Source organism: Schistocerca cancellata, chromosome 7 (assembly GCF_023864275.1).
Source record: "Schistocerca cancellata isolate TAMUIC-IGC-003103 chromosome 7, iqSchCanc2.1, whole genome shotgun sequence".
NCBI classification, from domain to species: domain Eukaryota; kingdom Metazoa; phylum Arthropoda; class Insecta; order Orthoptera; family Acrididae; genus Schistocerca; species Schistocerca cancellata.
The window spans coordinates 300105665-300128516 of NC_064632.1; the positions used below are offsets into that span (position 1 = coordinate 300105665).

Genomic DNA, 22852 nt, shown 5'->3' on the forward strand with positions numbered 1-22852 from the left:
ACTGGGCATTTCAGCATGGTGTAATTGTGGACATTTACCTTCTGCACATAGCATTTTTATTAGGAAACTGAGGAACTGATTTTCTGCTTGCTGCTCTAAAATGAGCAAGTATGAATTCAAAATTATCACACCATCACTTTCACATATGTCAAGTTGTGATTTTGATGCTGTTTATGAACCAGCTGAGGATACATTTTTGCTTATTGATGCCTTGGAAGATGATCTACAGTTAATCAGTACACTCAAACCCTCAGTGTGCTTGGAAGTTGGAAGTGGTTCTGGGGCTGTAATTACAGCTATATCTATGTTTCTTGGTAACAGCTGTCACTGCATGGCTACAGATATCAGTTTTGTGGCTTGTAAAGCAACACAGAAAACAAGTCTATATAACAGCGCAAATGTTGATACAATAAATACTGATTTGGTCAGTGCTGTAGTACTTCGGGGAGTAGTGGACATATTGATATTTAATCCTCCATATGTTGTAACTCCTTCAGAAGAGATAAGCTCATGTGGCAGAAGTGATGACATAACACGCTCTTGGGCTGGTGGATTGAAAGGAAGGGAGGTTAGTATCTATTTTATTATGCAAACTTTGTTCCCTTTTCTGTAAATACATAAAAGTTGTAAGGCAGATTTTTATATTCAGTCACAATAAGAGTTTTTGAGACATTCTAAGCCATTGTCTATACAGATAATATCATTTTTTTTTTCTACAGCTCAGTCACAACAGTGAGAATAGCCGACAAGAAAAGAAAATCTACTTAACTAGTTGCAGCCATAGTTAAAATATAATGCAATACTAAAATAACATCTTTTATTTAGTTGATGTGGAATGTGTGAATTGATTTATATAAATAACTCATTTTCTCAGTTAATATATGGACAATTTACTGTAGTGGCTTGGATTTATGTTTTCATGTTTCCAGTGAATGTAATCCTATTGCAGATTTATATTTATTGAAGAAAACACACTCATGAGTTGAGGGGGGGCGCACGGTGAGCAGCCGGCAGCCCCCCCCCCCCCCTTCCCCAGCGAATCAAATTTATATCTCCACATTACCTGCATCATAAAATTAAAGATTGTGACATATCATTTGTAAGACTATACAGATGCTTACAAATTTATGTATGTAATACAGGGTGTCCCTCATAAAAGTCATCAGGCACATTTTGTGTGATGTTTTAGAAGTACTTGCAATTTTGGTTTTGCAATGTGTAACTGGAGTCAGCCCAACAAATACTGCTCATCACATCTTTCATGCAATGCCCAGCATTGATTGAGAGTGTCAGTTTGTTCCCCATTACAAAAAAATGATTTTTAAAAGCAGGATTTTACATGCCCATTTGACAGAGCAATTCAAAGTAGTCTAGCATGATATTCATTTTACCAACATGTATCAACAGGACAGGAAAATACGAGGAATAATGAGTTCTCCAGCAGTGACAGCACTGCCCTGTAGTGCACTGAATGCTACCACCTTACAGAAGCATGCTGCTAAGTTGCTATTGGAGTACCAGTTATTCCTTGTGTCTTAGTATACCTGGTAATATGTATCAGTAAAATGAATGTCAAATGAGCACATAAAATTTCAAATTAAAAATCATTTTGTTTGAAATGGGAAACAAACTAGTGCATTCCATTGACACTGGTTGTTGTGTGAAACATATGATCATCAGTATTTGTTTGGACTGACACCAGCTACACATTCAAAAAATGAAATTGAAAAATCTGCATAACACCATGGAAAATATGCCTGACAACTCTTGGGAGAGACATAATATGTATGGAGTTAGCTTACATTAAGGGCCAGTAGAAGCGGGTGACTAAATTAGCGGATACATTCAGATTAGCTTGTGCAAAATAACTTTGCATCTGTGCAGAAATACATTCTCATTCTCAGTACTGGACAAGTTGACCCCTTTGTTCTGAAATGGAGTCCACTTTAATTTACTGTCACCAGGTTAGCTATGTGCTCCATCCATTAGAAAAGACTGTTGCAGTTGTTTACACTCCGATTTTCTTATTTGGTACTCTAGTCAGAGATTGCTGACTTGTCAAAGTATTGTTCTTACTGACATAAACTGCTAATATGATCGTTTCCAGACTCACTGTAAGACTGCATGATGACAGTCGCTTTTCATGTTGAAAAATCTCATCGCATACTTTTGGATGTTTTTGTCCTCCCCATGAGTCAATTAATAAAGGAAACTTGTTCCCCCACACGTAAAGCTCAGTCATGTAAATATATTATATCGAGCATTATCTCAGTTTACTTGCATTGTAAGTAACACAAAAATTGAAAATCAGAAAGAAAAAGCGTAGGGGCTCAATCCCGTGACTATCGGGTTACTGTTACACTCACTTTCTGCTGTGCCAGTCATTACCTCGAGTCATGCCTTACCTGACCCACGCCTAATCTGCTATTTCTTTTCCAAACTTTCAGCCATCTGGAGCTCCCACTGTTGTCATTTTCATTTCTGGCCAAATTTGGACGAAATCAGTGATGACAAGTAGGTGTCATTCCCTTGTGAGTGAGATATGTTGAGTATTCTTGAAAACACAGATGTTGAATCAGAGAGTGACTGATCAGACTCAGACAATGATTTTCTGTCAGATACAGCTTTATGACAAAGATAGTATGGTTGAGGGAGAGCTATTGTCAGCAGACATTGCTCTATCTCGATTCTCTTCACAATAGTCTCTGTAGTCAACTGTCACACAACAGTGGAGTTGGCTGCTGAAGATGAAATGGAATGGAAAATAACTAACAAGCCATTGCCAGGAAGAGGTGCTGCATTGAATGTCCTGAAGAAAAGATAGCCCACTCCCTGTGTGTGCTACTGAGTGGACAGTTCCATCACCGATGCTTTCTGACTTAGTTAAGATATTCTATGCTGTGTATCTTAGAAAACATATTACATGTAATCAAATGCTCAGAAAGAAATGAAAACCACAGTTTGGACTGTGTTGTTGCAGGAAATGGAGGCAATGATTGCTGTCATGTGCTTCAGAGGTGTTCTTTGTGCCACAGATGTTTCCTTAGATGACCTTTAGTTGTATTTTTGGGAGGCTAAAAGACAGGGATTCCGCCAACTTGTCAGATTTGTATTCTTCGAAAAGAAGCCATTGTGAGCTCAATGCATTCCTGCAAATAAGTTCAATCTGTTTCTGAAAAGTGGAACAAGCTTATGGAAAACTGTTTCTGCAGTTACAATTCTGGTGAAAATATTGCAATTGATGAGCAGTTACAGATAAGTGCAGGTTTACCCAGTTTAATCCAAACTGACCTAATAATTATGGACTTAAATTTTGGTTAGCTGCAGACATCAAAGTACATTTGCAGTGCATTCCTATAATTCAGTAAGGAGGAAGGCCAAGCATACAACTATCCATTGGGAGAGTAGTCATTCTTTGCCTTGTGGAGCTATTTCTAAACCAGGGAAGGAATGTAACAACAGACAACTTTCTCACATCCTTTCATCTTGCAAAGAATCTTTAAAACAAGAAAGTGTCATTAGCGGAACAATGAACAAGATTTGCAATCCCCAGTTGCTCGATAAACAACTATTTTGAATTATTCATCCATCTTGGGAAACACTGATAAAGCATAATGCACCCTGGCAGTATGCCAAGGGAAGAAGAGTAAGATGTTGAATCACAGATAGGCACAATGAAAAGACTGTCAAACAAGCAAGCTTTTGGCCAAATGGCCTTCTTCCCAACTAGACAGTACACACTCACACATGCAAATGCAAGTCACATACACATGACCACTATCTCCAGCTGCAAAGGCTCATCAGCCAGAGAGTGTGGTCGTGTGTGTGTGTGTGTGTGTGTGTGTGTGTGTGTGAGAGAGATGCACATTCGTGTGTGTGTGTGTGTGTTGTTGGTTTCCACCTCCCCCCCCCCCCCTCCTAATTTGGAAGGAGGTCTTTTTTGTGTGCCTGTCTGACTCAATATTGTGAGTAGCAATCTATCCTTTTTATCATACTGTCATTATTCCATCCCAGATTTTCCTTTGTTTGCAGAAGAACAATAATAATGCTACTATCATAACTCTACATCCTGAAGTGTCAGGCAGTAAAGACAGAAAGAAAGATAGAAAGAAAGAAAGAAAGAAAGAAAGAAAGAAAGAAAGAAAGAAAGAAACTGTTTCTTTCTATAATACCATGGAATTTGATGTGGTTTCATTGATCAAATGATTCATAAACCCTCAACTGTGGTTGCTTGCAGGGGATACAATAACATAGACAAGGCGCACTAAATGTATGTATCATCCACAACCAAACGACCAAAACTAATCTGAAAAGGCAAGCATACATTCTTGAGCTTGTAGATGAATTCATGGGCAGTAAAGAACAAAGAGCAGGACAACAACAAGAAATTGAAGAAGTGACTGTATGTGTGGTTTAATGTATCCTTTGTCTGGCAGCAAAGAGCAGATGACAAGGTTAAAGATAAATGAATCTGCTCAACCGTACTTACTTAGTTAGATATTCTATAAATCATTGTGCATTATAAATTGTAATGATATGGAACAAGTCATTTTACATTCACATTACAAATTAATTTGTTAATATGACTACGCGCTGAACATTCATAGGGTACTAAAAAAAATACGCAGATGTGAGTTAGTAGTTCCTACCCACCAAATTTTAGAAATTACAATAACAGAAAATCTTCTGTGGTACAGAAGGAGTTGTCAAGGAGAAACTTTTTCAAGTTGTTTTAAAATTTTTCTTGTACTAAAGACAATCTTAATGTGTAGTAATGAGTGTCATTCTTCCTTCTGTTATTGCTATTATGTACATCGTTGTTCCTTTTGAACTGTAGTGGCTAATTTACAACAAACTTCATGAGGGAGTAAATATACCGTGAAGTAGCAGTCAGAATGTTCAACTCCTTAAACAGATGTCTTAAAGATATCATGGATGAGCAATACATATTATTCTTACAGTACGTTTTTGAGCAACAAAGACTTTCTTTTGTAAAGACGAGTTACTACAGAACATTATTCCATATGACATTATTTAATGAAAGTATGCAAAATATGTCAACTTACTGATTTTTCTCTCCCCAAGATTTACAATGATTCTAAGTGCAAAGTTGTTTTAGAAGTTCCAAAATGTGCTTTTTGTTGTTTAAATCCTAATCAGTATGGAAGCTTAAGAATTTTGAAGTTTCCACCCTATTTATTATTTCCTCGCCATGTGTTACATTTATCATTGGTGTAGTATAGATGCGCAGCACTGAATGTCTTGTGTCTTTTTAAAATTGATGGCGAGACCAATCGTAGAAAAACAACAGTACACAGTGCGCAAATAAAGGATTGCTGTCTTAACAACACATCACAAAAGTGATGATATGATATACTGAATTTAAATCCACATATCAAATATTTAATTACTACTTTAATTACTGACTTCCTTCCCTGAAAAATAAAATAGCCATCGTTGGTCTGATTGATGAGTTTATCAGGCTGTGGGTGTTGCTGCGCATACCATTCTTCGATAAACGAATTGACCTTGAAAAGTATTAATTTAGTTTCCACCTTAAGTAGTGGTAGTAACACCGATTCAGACTTCATTTTAAAAGATGCTGGACCTGTTTGAAATGAAATGCTTAAAACAGCAAGACACAATATATGATCGATCTGATAGCTTTTGAACAATGTATGGCACCCATCCTGAAACACCTTTTTCTATAACAGAAAATATATAATATAAAAACATATGTGAGAAATCTGTAAGGTGCAACATTGATTGTACTCACAGCTGCAAATAATTAATTGTTGTTCAGAGTAAATCAGAAGGAACAAGCAAAATTGAAAAGTAAACAGGAAATCTTTCTAGTGTTTTGACAACTGATAGTAGCTTCTCCTTATGTATTGATACAATTATCATAAATTGTTTTAATGATTTAAGTTATCATTGCTTTTACTTAGTTGTCAGAATGTAAACATTTTTATCTTCAATTTGTACAAATATATTTCATTATCATAGAAAGAATAAAATAAAAAAATATACATTGTATCATTTTACTTTGTATGCTTTACCGGACAAATCAAAAAGCAAAAGAAGTGTCATAGTGGAATACGCAAAGGTAATAAGACGAAAGACATCTATGAGAAATGTGAAAAAGCTGTCGATCGAAGAGATATATATATATATATATATATATATATATATATATATATATATATAATAGAGGGAAACATTCCACGTGGGAAAAATATATTTATATTTATGTCTGCTTGTGTCTGTGTATATGCGGATGGATATGTGTGTGTGTGTGTGCGAGTGTATACCTGTCCTTTTTTCCCCCTAAGGTAAGTCTTTCCGCTCCCGGGATTGGAATGACTCCTTACCCTCTCCCTTAAAACCCATATCCTTTTGTCTTTCCTTCTCCTTCCCTCTTTCCTGACGAGGCAACCGTTGGTTGCAAAAGCTAGATTTTTGTGTGTATGTTTGTGTTTGTTTGTGTGTTTATCGACCTGCCAGCGCTTTTGTAAAAATATATATATATATATATATATATATATATATATATATATATATATATATATATATATATATATATATATATATATATATATATATTGAATTTTATTGAATATATTGAAGCTTGAATTTTGTGTGTGTGTTTGTGTTCGTTTGTGTGTCTGTCGACCTGCCAGCACTTTCATTTGGTAAGTCACATCATCTTTGTTTTTAGGTATACACTCGCACACACACATATATCCATCCACACATATACAGACACAAGCAGACATATTAAATATGTCTGCTTGTGTCTGTATATGTGTGGATGGAGTGGATGCGAGTGTATACCCGTCCTTTTTTCCCCCTAAGGTAAGTCTTTCCGCTCCCGGGACTGGAATGACTCCTTACCCTCTCCCTTAAAACCCACATCCTTTTGTCTTTCCCTCTCCTTCCCTCTTTCCTGATGAGGCAACAGTTTGTTGCGAAAGCTTGAATTTTGTGTGTATGTTTGTGTTCGTTTGTGTGTCTGTCGACCTGCCAGCACTTTCATTTGGTAAGTCACATCATCTTTGTTTTTAGGTATACACTCGCACACACACACATATCCATCCACACATATACAGACACAAGCAGACATATTAAATATGTCTGCTTGTGTCTGTATATGTGTGGATGGAGTGGATGCGAGTGTATACCCGTCCTTTTTTCCCCCTAAGGTAAGTCTTTCCGCTCCCGGGACTGGAATGACTCCTTACCCTCTCCCTTAAAACCCACATCCTTTCGTCTTTCCCTCTCCTTCCCTCTTTCCTGATGAGGCAACAGTTTGTTGCGAAAGCTTGAATTTTGTGTGTATGTTTGTGTTCGTTTGTGTGTCTGTCGACCTGCCAGCACTTTCATTTGGTAAGTCACATCATCTTTGTTTTTAGGTATACACTCGCACACACACATATATCCATCCACACATATACAGACACAAGCAGACATATTAAATATGTCTGCTTGTGTCTGTATATGTGTGGATGGAGTGGATGCGAGTGTATACCCGTCCTTTTTTCCCCCTAAGGTAAGTCTTTCCGCTCCCGGGACTGGAATGACTCCTTACCCTCTCCCTTAAAACCCACATCCTTTTGTCTTTCCCTCTCCTTCCCTCTTTCCTGATGAGGCAACAGTTTGTTGCGAAAGCTTGAATTTTGTGTGTATGTTTGTGTTCGTTTGTGTGTCTGTCGACCTGCCAGCACTTTCATTTGGTAAGTCACATCATCTTTGTTTTTAGGTATACACTCGCACACACACACATATCCATCCACACATATACAGACACAAGCAGACATATTAAATATGTCTGCTTGTGTCTGTATATGTGTGGATGGAGTGGATGCGAGTGTATACCCGTCCTTTTTTCCCCCTAAGGTAAGTCTTTCCGCTCCCGGGACTGGAATGACTCCTTACCCTCTCCCTTAAAACCCACATCCTTTCGTCTTTCCCTCTCCTTCCCTCTTTCCTGATGAGGCAACAGTTTGTTGCGAAAGCTTGAATTTTGTGTGTATGTTTGTGTTCGTTTGTGTGTCTGTCGACCTGCCAGCACTTTCATTTGGTAAGTCACATCATCTTTGTTTTTAGGTATATTTTTCCTTCGTGGAATGTTTCCTTCTATTATAACTATATAGAGTACTGTACCAATAATCTGTTCAAAGTGAGACTTTGGTATTTAAAACAAATGTGAAATAAATTAAGAAATATTAGGAACTTTAGAAATAGGTAACATTTCTGTTTATAAATTGTGATATTTTGAATCCAAAGCAGTAATCTACAAATTCTAGATCTTAAACTACATTCACACTCTGGAGACCACTACAAAGTGTGTGGCAGAAGTATGTGCATGACATACTGAAGAATGGAAAAACGAGCCTCACTAACCATTTCATGGGCAAAATAGATGGGGAGGGGAACTGAATTATGTTAGATTTGAAATAATATTACAATTAATAGGTAATTACAGTTTTGTGACTTGTTTTAGTGTACTATCTACAGTTGACTAATACCAGCAAATGGGAAGTATTTTTCCCACTGGCACTTTTCATCATGAAGAAATATGATGACAATATCTATTTTTTAAATTATTTATTGATGTGTTCTCATAAAATATTAGGAAGAGTTGTAAATAACACACTACTGAGTAAAAACAAATTATTTCCCAAGAAACTAGCAAAAACATTAATCTTACACAGTGGGACATTACTAGCTGTGGATGAAGGTATTTTGCCCCTACATTTCATATTAGAATATCCAGCAATGAGCTGTCACACTAATTTGGGACAAAATGTTATCTTATCCTGGTTTGGCGTAGAGCACTTTTGAATCTTCCACAACAAAAAGCTGTTCACTGTAGTGAGATCAGTCAAGAAATAAAGAATTCGATGCCACCAATTGACAGAATGTCTACCTAGAGCGTATCTTTCTCTGTTCCTCAAATCTGTCAACCCTACCCATGATTTTGTTATACTCAGCCACAACTAGTTGGTAAGAGTACATGTGACTGTGTCTCATCTTTATTCTTGCAAGTGACTGTTGTTGTCTCTCATGGATCATGAAATGTAGACAGCAATGTGACAGCACAGTTGTCCATTCACTTCGCAGCTGAGATGGCACCTTTTATTTGAAACTGAAAGTCTCCACTTGATAACCTACTTTAGTAGGGACACCTTTGTGATTCAGTTTGACAGTTCCACAGGAGTAAACACCTTTCTTCAGTAAGATGGACGTCAGCCATGGTGATGTAAAAAAGTTGTCAAACGCCACATGTGCAGCTCTCTGATACACACATTGTGTTAGTTTTAGGATTACTCTTACCTCTAGTGAGTAACCATCATTGTTTTCTTTTGATTTTCCACTATAGATATCGAAATTCAGTATGTATCCTGTCTCTGCGTCACATAAAGACCACACTTTATATCCCCTCTTGACAGGTTTCCTCAGCTTCATACTGGAGCAGCCTTTGAAAGCAGTTGTGCTCTTGTCAACAGACAGGAAAGAGGAGTGGTTGTAATTTGCTTTGAAATTCTCTAAAAGTTTTGTTGAAAGAGGTCGCAGTTTGTGAAGCTCGTAATGCTCTGGGTGGCTTCGAAATTTCTGATCCTCGTTATTGCAGTGGATGTTCTCAACTTTTTTTTTGTTTTACTGCTCGTTACTTCTGCTACAGCATCAGCTCTTAGAATTGGATCTGAACTCCAAAAATTTTACAATTCTGGAAGTTCATGAATGAATGCCAATAATAATAATAATAATAATAATAATAATAATAAGGCATCCAATAAATGCTTGCATCTCAATAAATGCTTGCATCTCCCTAATGTTTGTAGGACTCCATCCTTTTGTTTTACCAACATTCCCCTGTTACAAAGCTCTATTTTGAGTAGCATACCTATTTTATTTCATTTACGATTATGCTGAAAATATCATTATCAAAAAGTTTTGAAAAATAGCATAGTTCTTGTCACTTTACTGAAAACATATTCTGAAGCAGCACTTTTTACTGAATGACACCTGTCCCCTTCACTGATAAGAGGTGAACAGTCATCACCCCAGTCTTCAACACTATGTTGATCTGAGTCGTCTTGAGTCCCTCCTCCTTCAACCAGGTCGTCTACACATTCCTCATGCACATAATCACATGGTATGTGCGACTATACTGATGTGGCACGAAACGATTCATCCAAGCTGTTAAAATGGCCACGGGCTCCAAAGTCACATTCTGTTTCAGAATCACTGTCATGCTCTGGCAAAGAAAACAGAATATTCAGAATCTCTTCCACATGCTTTAGGTTACTGAAATCTAGTTTTTCAGACATCTGTAAAGGTAATGCTACGTTCAGATATAAGTAACTACAATATCGAAGTATATCATCAGAATTTGAAATAAATCAGTACAGCAATATGCTGTATTTGTGTAAACACATGTAGGCAAGTAATACTCACTGAAAACTTACTTTTCAGTGTGAATTTGCTCTTGAATTTAGCCCGTGAAGACATTAGGTTACAGTTATTCCAAGGAAAAGATCTGACTGACAGGGTCATGAAAAAGTTAGTGGGAAGCATGCTACACACCAAAAGATATTGTCATAACTTTTTGGAATAGCATCACAATTACCCAGTAATCAGTTATGAATGTCAAAGAAATATATTAAGATGTTTCTGTAATGAAGATATTGTAAAACTTACCGTTAACACAAAATATAATGAAAAAAAAAAAAAAAAAACCCTGACTTTTCTGACAAAGCAGCGCCACAAACAGTCACCATAACACAACAATCAGAAGTATTGGCGAGAAACGGAAAACGGTGGGTGGTAATAAGTACATGAGGGACTCCTACAGATGGCAGCATGTCATGATCCATGGAAATCTACACTCCATAGAAGCTTTTTTGGTACTTTTAAGCTGGGAAGTATAATTCCCAATGTCTACGAAAGGGTTCAAATATTGTGTACTTTTAAGGCATATTTCATTAGGGCTCAAAATGACCCCTTCCTACTGTTCTAGGGGTATCACAATTTTCACTGATCTAATTTTAAAGAATCACTGTGTCATAAGGAGCAACCCACAACAATAGCAAATTGGTGGTGAGATATGAAACAATAGTTAATACATAATCCTGGTGATGTCTTCTGCAGTTTAATTTTGTCTATATATGTACTCTACAAATTACTGTGAAGTGTGTGGTACCCATTGCACAAGTTAATAGGGCTTTTTACTCATTCCATTAAAATAAGCAGTGCAGGAAGAATGATTGCTTAAATGCCTCAGTGCGTGCTGTAAATAGTGTAAATTTGTCTTTACAGTTCTTAGGAGTGATAGATATGAAGTTACAGTGTTGTCCTAGATTCATCACTTAAAGCTGGATCTTGAAACGTTGTAAGCAGGCTTCCTTGGTATAGTTTGTGTCCATCTTCAGCTGTCTGCCAGTTCAATTTCTTCAGCATCTCCACGACACTCTCCCATGGACAAAACAAACCTTTAACTGTTTGTGCTGCCCTTGTTTGTATACATGTAATATTCCCTGTTAGCTCAAAATGGAACTGTCTTAAAAAAAAGCATGATAATTTTAGAATCAATAAATTCTTTAAATTTTACACAGTGGAGTTGTAAACATGCTCCACTGTGAGCATGAGCAGAAAATAATACATTGAAAATCTGCACTAGTATTATATAAACTACTATTTGTCAAAGAAGATGGCATACTTCTAATTAGTAGGATGCAATTATGTACTGCTACAATACTTCACCAATGTTGCCAATTGCCAATGAATGAACATTTCTAAACAAGGCAACATACAACAAATCCAGCTTCAGATGATTAACTAACAAGCTTTAGTTTTAGAACACGAAAATGTTGAGACAGTGCCGGATAAACTACAATATCTCAAATTGATATAGCATATACTTCAGGTACGATTGTAGTGCTTCTACAAACAGCTGCACCATTGGTAGTGACCCTCATGAAAAATATGTTGCCAAGAGTGTGTGTCATATAATTCAAAAATATCTAATTTAAGTCTGCGGATTGAACATTTTTGCACAAATACAGATCATGGACACTCCCTAATGATGAACATGTCTAGTTTTGATAAGCTCATAATTCAGTCCAATTATGCTTCATTGAAATTTGCTAGATGATGAAATGCAGCTATGTTACCAAGAAGTCTGATATTTTCTAAGAAACAAGAATACTGACCTGACATGTTCAGAAAGTCTGTAAACCTACATCGGTCCTGCACACGAGCAATATCCAAAGATGAGTTCACAAGTGTTTTGTAAGCAATCTCCTTTGGAAACAGGTTGCTTTTTTCTGTTAGCCTACCTATGAATTGAAGTTTGCTATGCACTTTAACTGTCATTGAGCCTTTGTGTCCTTCCATTTTATATCACAACAAGCTTGTCACACTAGGTACTTGTGAGTGGCCATGTGCAGTTCTGACTTATTAATATTGTAGTAAAAGACATGTTTTACATTTCATGAGATACTCATTACATTTCTGAACATTTAAAATGAGTAGCAAATCTTTGCACCATTTTAAAATCTGACTGAAGATTGGTGCAGCTCTTTTCAGACAGTACTTTATTATAGGTAGCCACATCATTTGTGAAAATCTGGGGTTAATGTTAATATTGTCTGCAAGGTCATTACTATACAACATGAACAGTAGTTATCCCAACACCCTTCCCTGGGGCATGCCCGAAAGTACATCTGTCGATAAATCGTCATCCATGCTGCATCCACCCTACCAAGAAAAATATCCTCGATCCAGTCACAAATTTCAGTTGGTACCCCATGTGACTGTACTGCCAATAAATGTACGTGTGGTACTGATAGTGAGTCAAATGGCTTTATACTCCATCTATCGGACTGCTTGATACAAGACTTTCACCATGTCAAGTCAGAAAGGGATGAGGTGCATCTCGCATGATTGATGTTTTCAAAACCCATCCTGAATGGAATGGATATTATTCTATTTGAGATACCTCATTACTTTTGAGCTCAAACAAATCGATGTCAGTGATATTTGACAGAAGTTTTGCGCATCACTTTTTCTACCCTTCTTGAAGATGTCTGTCTCTGTACTTTCTTCCAACTACATAATGCTGGGCATGGCACATGTCTGTCTACTTATTCACACTGTTCATTTCATAGCTACTCAAAGAACCTAAATGGGCCATACTCAACATAGCCAATTGCTCTCAGGGATAACTGACTAACACCAACTTCAGACAAGCTAAGAGAGTTTGAGGCTGCAACCCTAATGACATTTCACTCAACATGCATTGCTGGACTGTGTCAAAAAAATTCTGTTAAATCAAAAGAAAGGAATTGATCACTTAGAAAACTGTTACCATTCTGTATTTAAATGGTGCTAAAGAGCATTACAGGGAATGTAAAACAGTTTAAGAAACTTTATACTGGATCCTTTCTTGAAAATGGAATCTCTTTGGATCAGGGCATCAGTTATTTAATTAAACTGTTACAGATGCAGATACGCTAAAAATCACAGTAAATGTTTACATGGTTACAATTATGTCACATTGTTTTTCATAGATTTACTCTGTACTTTTGTAATATTCTATTTAAACTGTTATTTATTTATTTTTTCACAGGTGATGGATCGTATTTTCTCACAAGTGCCATTACTGTTATCAGAGACAGGCGTCTTCTATCTTCTGGTTATTTCTGATAACTGTCCTTCTGAAATTGAAAAAATTATGAACAGTGTGGGATTTTCAATGAATATTCTGATGCAAAGAAAAATCAGAGGTGAACATCTTTTAGTTCTACGTTTCAGAAGGGCTGCAGCTTAGGGAGAGTGAAGTTGATGTTTTTCAAAAAATATTTTGTATGTTTTCCAGTATGCTGCTCTTGGTTACAGGAATTTCTTAATTTCTTGTTTTTGTCAAAAGATTAGTAACTGATACATTCCTTCTGCAACCAAGCAGAAAACACAGAATTATATTTTACTCAGAAATGAGAAAAAATACTACCTGGCTGTCATGAAGTGTTTGTTAAAGTAATAAAGAATATGTAAGACAAAGTTGTTTCATTTCTAATCTTTTGCATTTATCTCTTTCTTTCATCCTCTTAACATGAATTGGGTGTCTGAAGAAAAAGAAATCTTAATCCCAAAGAATGTAAAATGTTGTCTAAACTGCCTTTTGACAGATGATGTACCTGTTCTCTCTGTTACAGACATCTGGCACAGTTTTATGTAAATATTGTTACGTAGCTGATTATTATTGTATTCAGTTCATTCAACTCTGTTACAGTATTATACTGCTCACAGTTAAATTCTGATAATTTTAGTGGAGTGCAAATATGATAGCAGGTATGTACGTGCTCTGAATGGAGTGTACTTTGTGGTGTTCCTGGTAAGCAATGCAATGGGCCAATGTTTCCACTTTCTGTAGATAAATATAAAAACTAAGAAAACAATTGCTATCACTTCTTAAATAATACTTATCATGTTTGCTATGTGCTGTCCTAAATGAATGCTACAAAGGCTGAGTATCTTTGTCATACCTGTAGCGACATGGAAATTAAGACCAAATGACCTTCATGCACCCTGATTTGCATGCTCAAGGCAGAGGTAGCAAGATAATACTATTGGGTGAAGCATCACATGGTACTCAATCCCTTTTCACTACAAATCACTTCACTATCTGCCTTTTTACATGCACACTAATATAACTTTAAAATATCTAAAAGGTTTTCATGTGCATTGATTGATACTAAAGTATAACAAATGCATAAAGTCATTTTGTAAGATTTTTACACCAAATTTTATGCAAATGATAACTTATAAAAAAGTTTAGTCTTGTTAACTAGAATAATGAACATCAGTTATGGAGAGAATGGGTGCACAGGGTGTATACGACCCGGGAGATCCAGGAAAAACCCGGGAATTTTCTCATCCGGGCGAAACCCGGGAATTGTTTAGAATTTTGGGAATTTTCCATTGTTTTAGTTTTCAGTTAAATTTTTGTGATTTTGACTGGTAAGAACCAATACTCTAACAAAGGATATTATATCCCGCTACTACAGAATAATACTGCAGCAACAAAACATGGACGAGAGGGGAAAACACGAAAATAAAACTTAAGTTGCAAAGGAAATGCGCCATATACAACAGCAAAACAGTGCTCATACAAACGTCTGCCAACAGCAAAGTGTGTCAAAGGCTTTAGGAGCACTATGCAATTCTTTATAACAACAAATTGCCTCCGATGAGCATGACATGACAACTGTTTAAATTAGATTCGTTTGAGCAGTTGCGCGCGGGATCTTGCGCACACGCAGTTGAGTCGCGTATGAGCAGTACCTCCTCCCATTTCTGGTTACCGAAGTATGGCTGGGCGCCATTATGTAGAACTACTTAAACCTAACTAACCTAAGGACATCACACACATTGATGCCCGAGGCAGGAGTCGAACCTGCGACCGCAGCGGTCGCGCGGTTCCAGACTGTAGCGCCTAGAACTGCTCGGCCAATATGGCTGGCTGCACAGAGCAGTCTGAGTTGTGGGGACGTGGGTCGTCTCCACATGACCTGTGATTACGTTTAGTGATTTTGTTGTTTCCTCTTCATTTATTGCTCTCACGTTAAATGATAACAAAACGGATTTTTGTGGCCGGGAGCTATCAAATGAATTAAAATACGTTCACATAATTACAGCAGGCTAAAATATGTTAACAGTTTGATTTTTTTTCCACCTTTCTGACAGTAAACCATTAATCGCCTTATAGAACAATGAAGTTATTTTTGCCGGTTTGCTAAAGACATTTGGTTTTTATTAATCCTTTCTACTGAGGCAGTCAATTTATATGAAACGAAGTGTTTAATTTCACTCTATTGACTAGTTTCAACTGTTCGCTGCATTTCAAGTGCACGTTTGGCATTATGCCATAATAAAGAACCAAACATGAGTACTGGTACTCCAAGAAAATTTACATATGGATGTGCATTTTAAGCCGAGTTATGTGTCTCAGTATGGTTCGCGAAATCCCGACACTCTTGAAGTATTGTCTCATGTCTTGTTTCTTTTATAGCATATGTAAGATCTTTTAATGTTTTACACGTATGAAAATGGTAGCTGCGCAAGTGCGGTGAGCCTGTTATCTGGTGCTTTATTGCAACTGCTGAAACGAACCTATTTCTAACAGGTCACGGGAAAATATTGCGAATGGTGGTTTGAAAAGCGTTACATTCAAAGTAGATTTCCTTTTATGCAAGATGAACTAAGTGCGAGAATGTACGATGAGTTTCTTAAATCACAAAGCGTCAGACTCTCATTTAAAAATCAACTCTTTGAGGGCGACCATTTAGATGAATTTCGAGCCCAGAATATCAGACATTTGCGTCATTTTTAAAAATTTTACTGGCTCATTTGTGTGATGTATCTTAAAGTGTAACACGCACAAAAAAGAGCAACATTATATGTGGAAGCTTAGCTTCTCTTCCAACTGATTAATCTTCGAGACCAATATTATATGTGAATGCTATGCATATTAATTTAAGCCATTAACTTTTCCTATTTGTGTATTCGCGCTACTTAAGAGTGATCTTGCTATTGGCTGACTGCATCACGTGTCCTATGCTGTCATCAGCTGGCGAGATTACGTGAATGAGCTATGACTGGCTTACAAAAGCGCATCACAATCTCGATTTCAGTGCTTCGGAAAGTGACGCGTTGTTTGGTGGAATTCAAATTTATGCCTTCATAATACAAAAATATGCAGCATACATGTTGCTGCTCATCAAAGGTCATTCAAAACGTGTTTTCCCCCCTGAGTTTTGTTTTCTAAAGTGCCAGGAAATTCTATGTCGGTATATAAAACCATAAACATTCAAAGGATTTGACGAGTTTTACAGCGCCAAGGAAGAGTATACTGTCACTTAATACGGAAAACGTGTATTTTTAACCGGGAAATCCGGGAATTTTTTTTCTTGTCCACGTATACACACTGGTGCAGGAGCAGGCCAAAACTGCTTTGATTTAGATTTTGAATTATGAATAACTGAGGTATGTGAATAATTAAACACAAGGAAGAACAATGTCGCCTCTATAGTTGATTGATGTTGGAAACTTACACACTTAACAGCACAAAAAGTCACTATCTGTCAACCTATTTCTCCTTTTCTAGTTTTAGTATGCATTCTCCCATACACAACCACACAGATATCCAAATGCCTTCATACAAATTCAACAACCCTTCCCCCCCCCCCCCCCTTTCCCCTCCCCTGTCCTCAGTTTTGTCAATGTCACTTTTTTTCAGTCCTCATTTTTGTGCTGCCACTAAGAGCCAATTATTGCCATTACCTCCCCACACCATCCTTGCTCCCATACATTTTATCCCCATCTAGTCAACAATTAGTGTCACTGTTGCCATGAATGGGTGCATTTGGGAGTCTGTCTGGTTGTATATGTAAGAGTTTACACTTACTCTGTGATGAACGATAGCTCAAAATAAATAATTTAAGAAGTATAGGAAACAACTCTCCAAAGAGTAGAAGCTCTATTATAGAAAGACGTGTACAAGACTTGAGAACTTTGCTACTCTCCAGACGAATTCTTTTTCAGAGCTACGGAGTACATTTAACACGTTGACTGTCAGAGGCAGCCATAGGCCACAGCAGAACCTGATACCTGACACCGTGTGCAACCAGCACCCACAGCAGAGCCTCACGCCTGGTGCTGTAGTCTCGTAATGAAACGTCTGTCACCTTGTGTGTGGTAGTCAATGTATTAACATGGAACTCGCACACTCACCACCTCCTTTTTCCCCTCATCCTTTAAAAAAAAAAAAAAAAAAAACTCTTGCCTCAGTTGAGCTGCAGTGCTGGCACAGTATAACCAGCCAGCACAATTGTAGTCATTTTGCTAGGTGTTTACATCAATTAAAATAATAATAATTGCTTGCCTGAATTCAGCTTTCTTGCTTCTTGGTAATCATCCATATCTCACTTCCATAGAGCAGTGTGGGAACTGCAACAGTTTTGTAAAATTTAATTTGCATTTCTTTCCTGGTCTTGTTTTTCAGGTTTCTGTTGATTGTTCCACATACCCGACTGATTTACTAAGCATAATTTCAATATCTCTGCTGTAGCCATATGTCGTTTCACATCTGAGGTAACTGAAATGGTTTACTTGCTCTAAAATCTTCTGATCTATCACTATTTTGGTTCTGATTGGTTCTTTCCCCATGAAGGCCATTGTCTTAGTTTTTTCTTTAGAAATTTCCATGTTAAATTTTGCACTTATTTGTTTTAGCAAGTAGATTACTTTCTGAATGTCATCTTCCTTATCCACTAGGATCACTGTATCATCAGCATATAGTAAATTATTTAAAAGAATGTCCCTATCTAGGTAGATGCCTTTCTGAAATTCTGATTTCCATATATGTATTATTTCATTAACGTAGATGTTGAACAAAGTTGTAGAGATGCAGCAGCCTTGTCGTACCCCTTTGTTAGTTGGTACCTCAGTTGTTTTACCCTTGAGATCTAGAGTGATATTTGTGTCTTGATATAAACATTTTATCGCATTTATTAGATGCTTTGGATATCCACAATGTGTCATTATTTCCAAAGTTTCTGTCTATTAACATTTTCAAAAGCTTTTTTAAAGTGAATAAAAGCAATGTGTGTTTCTTTATTATACTCTCTCCGCTTTTCTATTATTTGCTGTAGAATAAAAACTGCATCTATTGTGGAGTGTCCTTTCCTAAAACCCATTTGTTCCTCATTCAGTACTGCTTCTGCTATGTTTTTAAGTCTTAGTATTCAAAATCTTAGCATACATCTTGTGTGCTGAGTCCAGTAAACTTATTCCTCTGTAATTACTGCAAAGGCTTTTATCTCCTTTTTAAAAAATTGATATCACTCTAGCTGTTTTCCAGTCTTTGGGAATCCTCTTCTTCTTCCTACATTAGTTGAAGAGATTTAGCAGTCGTTGGTGTAGCATCATTCCTCCATATTTTAATAATTCAGAATTAATGCTGTCTTTTCTTGTTGCTTTTCTGTTCTTAAGTGATGTTAGTGTAGATGTTAATTTGTCAGACTGTATTTCGTCTAATCCTTTCTCGTCTAGTTGTTCAATTTCAGTTTTTTGTGCTGTATGATCATACCACAATTCGCTGTAATGATTTATCCACTGTTCTTCTTCAATACTATTTATTTGTATCTTCTCTCTTTCTGTTTTGTTTAAGGTTTCTAAAACCTTATATGCAATTTGTTGTCTTCCATGGATATCATGTTCAATATTAGAAATAAACCTATCCCAGTGATCTTGATGTGCTTTCCTTACTACCCATTTAGCGTTATTTCTTTTCTCCTTATAGTATTGTTTGTTCTCAATAGTGGGGTTGCTTAAGTGTTTTGTATATGCATCCTGTTTTTCTTTGACAGCTTTCATTATATCCTCATTCCAAATGTTTACGCCTTTTCTTTTCTGTATCCTTTTCTTTTTACCAAGAGCTTCTCCTGCTACTCTGCATACAGTATTCTTCAGAGTTTGCCATTCTTCTTCTATATTGTCTTTATTTTGTAAGTTTGATAGTTCTTCATTTAATCTCCTTTGGTGCAGTTGTCTGATACTGTCCTCTTCAGGCAAGTATACCTTATAAATGTTTTGATCTTGTTGGTTTGTTACATGTTTAGTTATTTTCTTCCATTTTGTAAAAAGATCTATTCTGGAGATAGGTAAGAAATGACCTGATCCTATATCTTGTCCTCTATAAAATCTTGTATCCTTTACTTGGCCCACTAGCTTATCATTTACTAAGATGTAGTCAGTTGTTGATCTAAGACCTTTGCTGGCCCAAGTATACTTGTGTATATTCTGTTTCTTAAAAAGTGAATTTGTGAGTTTTAAATTGTTGTAAGTGGCAAAATCTCATAGTAATTTTCTGTTTTCATTACATATTGGTTCTCCAAACACACCTATAATGTTTGTTACTGGGATATTTCCTTATTCTGGCATTGAAATCACCCATCATAATAATCTGATCAGTAGCACTGTATTTACTCAGTCTTCTGTAGTTCTTCATAGAAGCTTTCAGACTCATCTTTTTTCCCTTCTTCAGGTGCATATACACTTACAAATGTGGCGTTACCCCTTATCAGTTTCAGACCGACTGTAAGTATTCTTTCACTTATGTATGTACAATCTTGAATGTCTTTTTCCCATTTTTTTTTTTATGCAGGAGTAATGCTACATCATTTCTTGCTCTTTTATGTTGTTCCAACACCACTGTAGAATATAATGTAATCCCCTACATATTTATTTCCTCTTAATTTCTTTTTAGTTTCTGTGAGTGCTACAGCATCGATATTCGTGTCGCTTAGTATATTTACTAATTCTACCTCCTTTTGGGAAATTCCTCTCACATTTCAGAGTGCTACTTTGATGTGTCCATTTATCAATTTTCATTTGTCCTTTTTCATAGCCTTGTCATTTACCTTTGAGACCATCCTGTTTCCGAGGCTCGTTTGGGTACTGGGAGTAGACTGTGTTTTCTCAGGGTTGGTTACCAGCCATTTGCTCAACCCACTTGCAGGAGGACAGGGATTTTCTTTTGGGGTTATCTCCCTTAGCCGATATATTTCAGTTATATAAAGGCAATAGAAATAAGTTTGCCTTTTATCCTCTCCCAGTGGCTTTGTAGCCTGTATCCACTGTGTGTCATACATTTTATAGGGGTCTCACGACTCATGCCTTCTAGGATGTGGGAGCTACATTGAAATCCTTAGGTCTGATTGATTTCTCAAATTTCAGAGGACATTTCCCAGAGTTTTGTTTCTGCAAACAAGTATTGGCAGTCTGAGCAGACTCCAGGGTCCTTTGCCAACCTTTGATTGTTGGAGAATAGAAAAGAGAAATGAAAGACACCCTCAGGCCTCGAAACCTAATACCATAGGGGTCGAAAGAGTAAAATTTGGTGAAGGGAGGCTGATAGGAAAGAAAACAGAAGGAGCCTGACACGAGTAAGTGGAAGTAATGTCAGACTCAGCTAAGGGCCCATGTGGTTGCCACCCACATACTACCAAGACAGGAACCCCCTGTGGGGCCTACTCTTTGTCTGGAATCTCACCAACTAACATTATAGTGCTTCAAGAATTTCGGTGTAAATTCTAGAAACACTCGGCCTTCAACCATCTTGAACACCCCGATTTTTTAGGTACGAGTTTGTGAGAGTGAGAACGTTTCTACCGATCCACCTATTTCTATGTGCAGGTGAGAAGTTGGTTATTAGAAGACTAAGAGGGGTGAGTCACTGATGACGACAAGGTTTGCCGCCAGCACCATGACGTTAGGATAATTCAAGGAATAATTATGTCGTATTCTTTGATGTGTTAGTGTCAGTGGTGATTGTAAAAAAGACCAATGAACATTTGAATATGGATTGCTATGCACATTTATGTATTGGACTCGCTTGAGACTAGACACTTTTAAATTATTTCATGTCTTGGCTATGAATGAAACAGATATGCTATTTGAATACGTGTAAATGAGTCTAATGTGTAAGGAATAAGTTAGCTTGCGGAAGTTATTGTCTGTGAAAGTTGAAAATATAAAGTGATGGAACTGAAGAGTATTATATGAGTACCAAAATTATTTCAAGGATAGAGAAGTATTTTAATAAATTCCCTTAACCACCTATAGTCTTCGGGGAAGAAGCTTGTGGGAGATCGACGTAGCTGATTACCCAGAGAGGAGGATCAGCTACACACAATGTCCAAGTTAACTGAAGTGAGAGATGTGTGTGCCTTGGAACCCAATACCACACTGTCTTGTCGTCCAAGAAATGTTAGAACCTGTCTGGCATGGGTGATCCTACCGGGAGCACAGCTCCCGCCAGCATAGCTCAGTGGGTCACTGATACACACAAACCTCCCCACCAATATTAAGGTGGTAGTCCTTGAGGACTTTGTTACCTTTGCTGCTAAAATTGTTTGCTTTCCACAAGGATTTATCATTACCAATTGTAGCTCAAAAGTTAGTTTAGTCTCTTTGCTGCTGTGTGTGACTGTATGTCATTATAAGTAAGCAGTTTCCTTTCCTCACTTTGATTTGTTGCTTCCTGTAGTCAATATGCTAGTATTACACTATTTGGCTGCAACACATTTTGCTCATACATTGTCAGAATAAAAAAATGCAATGTCTGGATTCTTTGTATTGTTTGGGCACTCGGGTTTCAGTGTAGAGCTATCTCATTGCTTGTCCTACACTCATCCATTCAGCAAGGGAACAGAAAAGCTACACAATTTGTAGTAGTTCTAAAATCGGCAAACATTTTGAGGATTGAACTATTCTGACTACCAAAGAATCGAATGGGGAATGCCTTGAATGAAGACAATAAAGTTTTATTTGGACACAGCTCTTCAGTCACTAAACTGATCTGCACATATAGCAAGTCATTTCTGGGACCAAAAACACTATGCATTCTCACAATAGAAAAATTTCTGTAATGTCGATCTTTTTGTTTAAGGAATTAGTGAAGACTAACTGAAGGAAAAACATTGAACATTAATCTTGGTTATCTTAGCTTCTTCCATACATAAGTTGACTGTAACTGTCTGCTTAATCCCTCACTAAATGAAGGTGATATGCTCGGCTTTCACATTCAAGGAACATGACAGTAATGGATAAATGAAATAATGATTACTGAGTGTAGTATAGGGTGGTGTCGTTGAATGAAATCTACAAGTCAACAATATGTCACCCACTTCCAAACCATAACCAAAAAAATTTTTTTCCGCTTTCAACACTACCGCTGCTATAAAATCCACCATTTCTAGTCCCTTTCACCTATTAAACAACCATT

At 37.0% G+C, this 22852-nt stretch overlaps 1 protein-coding gene across 1 annotated transcript; it reads left to right on the forward strand.

The window, feature by feature from the left end:
• The first annotated feature begins 100 nt into the window (after window positions 1-100).
• Window positions 101-14064, forward strand: LOC126092205 (methyltransferase N6AMT1). Its single transcript, XM_049907694.1, has 2 exons — window positions 101-568; window positions 13634-14064. The coding sequence occupies exons 1-2, from the start codon at window positions 101-103 to the stop codon at window positions 13832-13834; spliced, it is 669 nt and encodes a 222-aa protein (XP_049763651.1). The 3' UTR covers window positions 13835-14064.
• The last annotated feature ends 8788 nt before the right edge of the window (window positions 14065-22852 follow it).

Bases quoted from the DNA above. Each gene is read 5' to 3' on its own strand.
- LOC126092205 (XM_049907694.1), top strand. From the start codon at position 101: ATGAGCAAGTATGAATTCAAAATTATCACACCATCACTTTCACATATG. The intron at 569-13,633 runs GTTAGTATCTAT...ATTTTTTCACAG, and splicing joins GTGGATTGAAAGGAAGGGAG to GTGATGGATCGTATTTTCTC.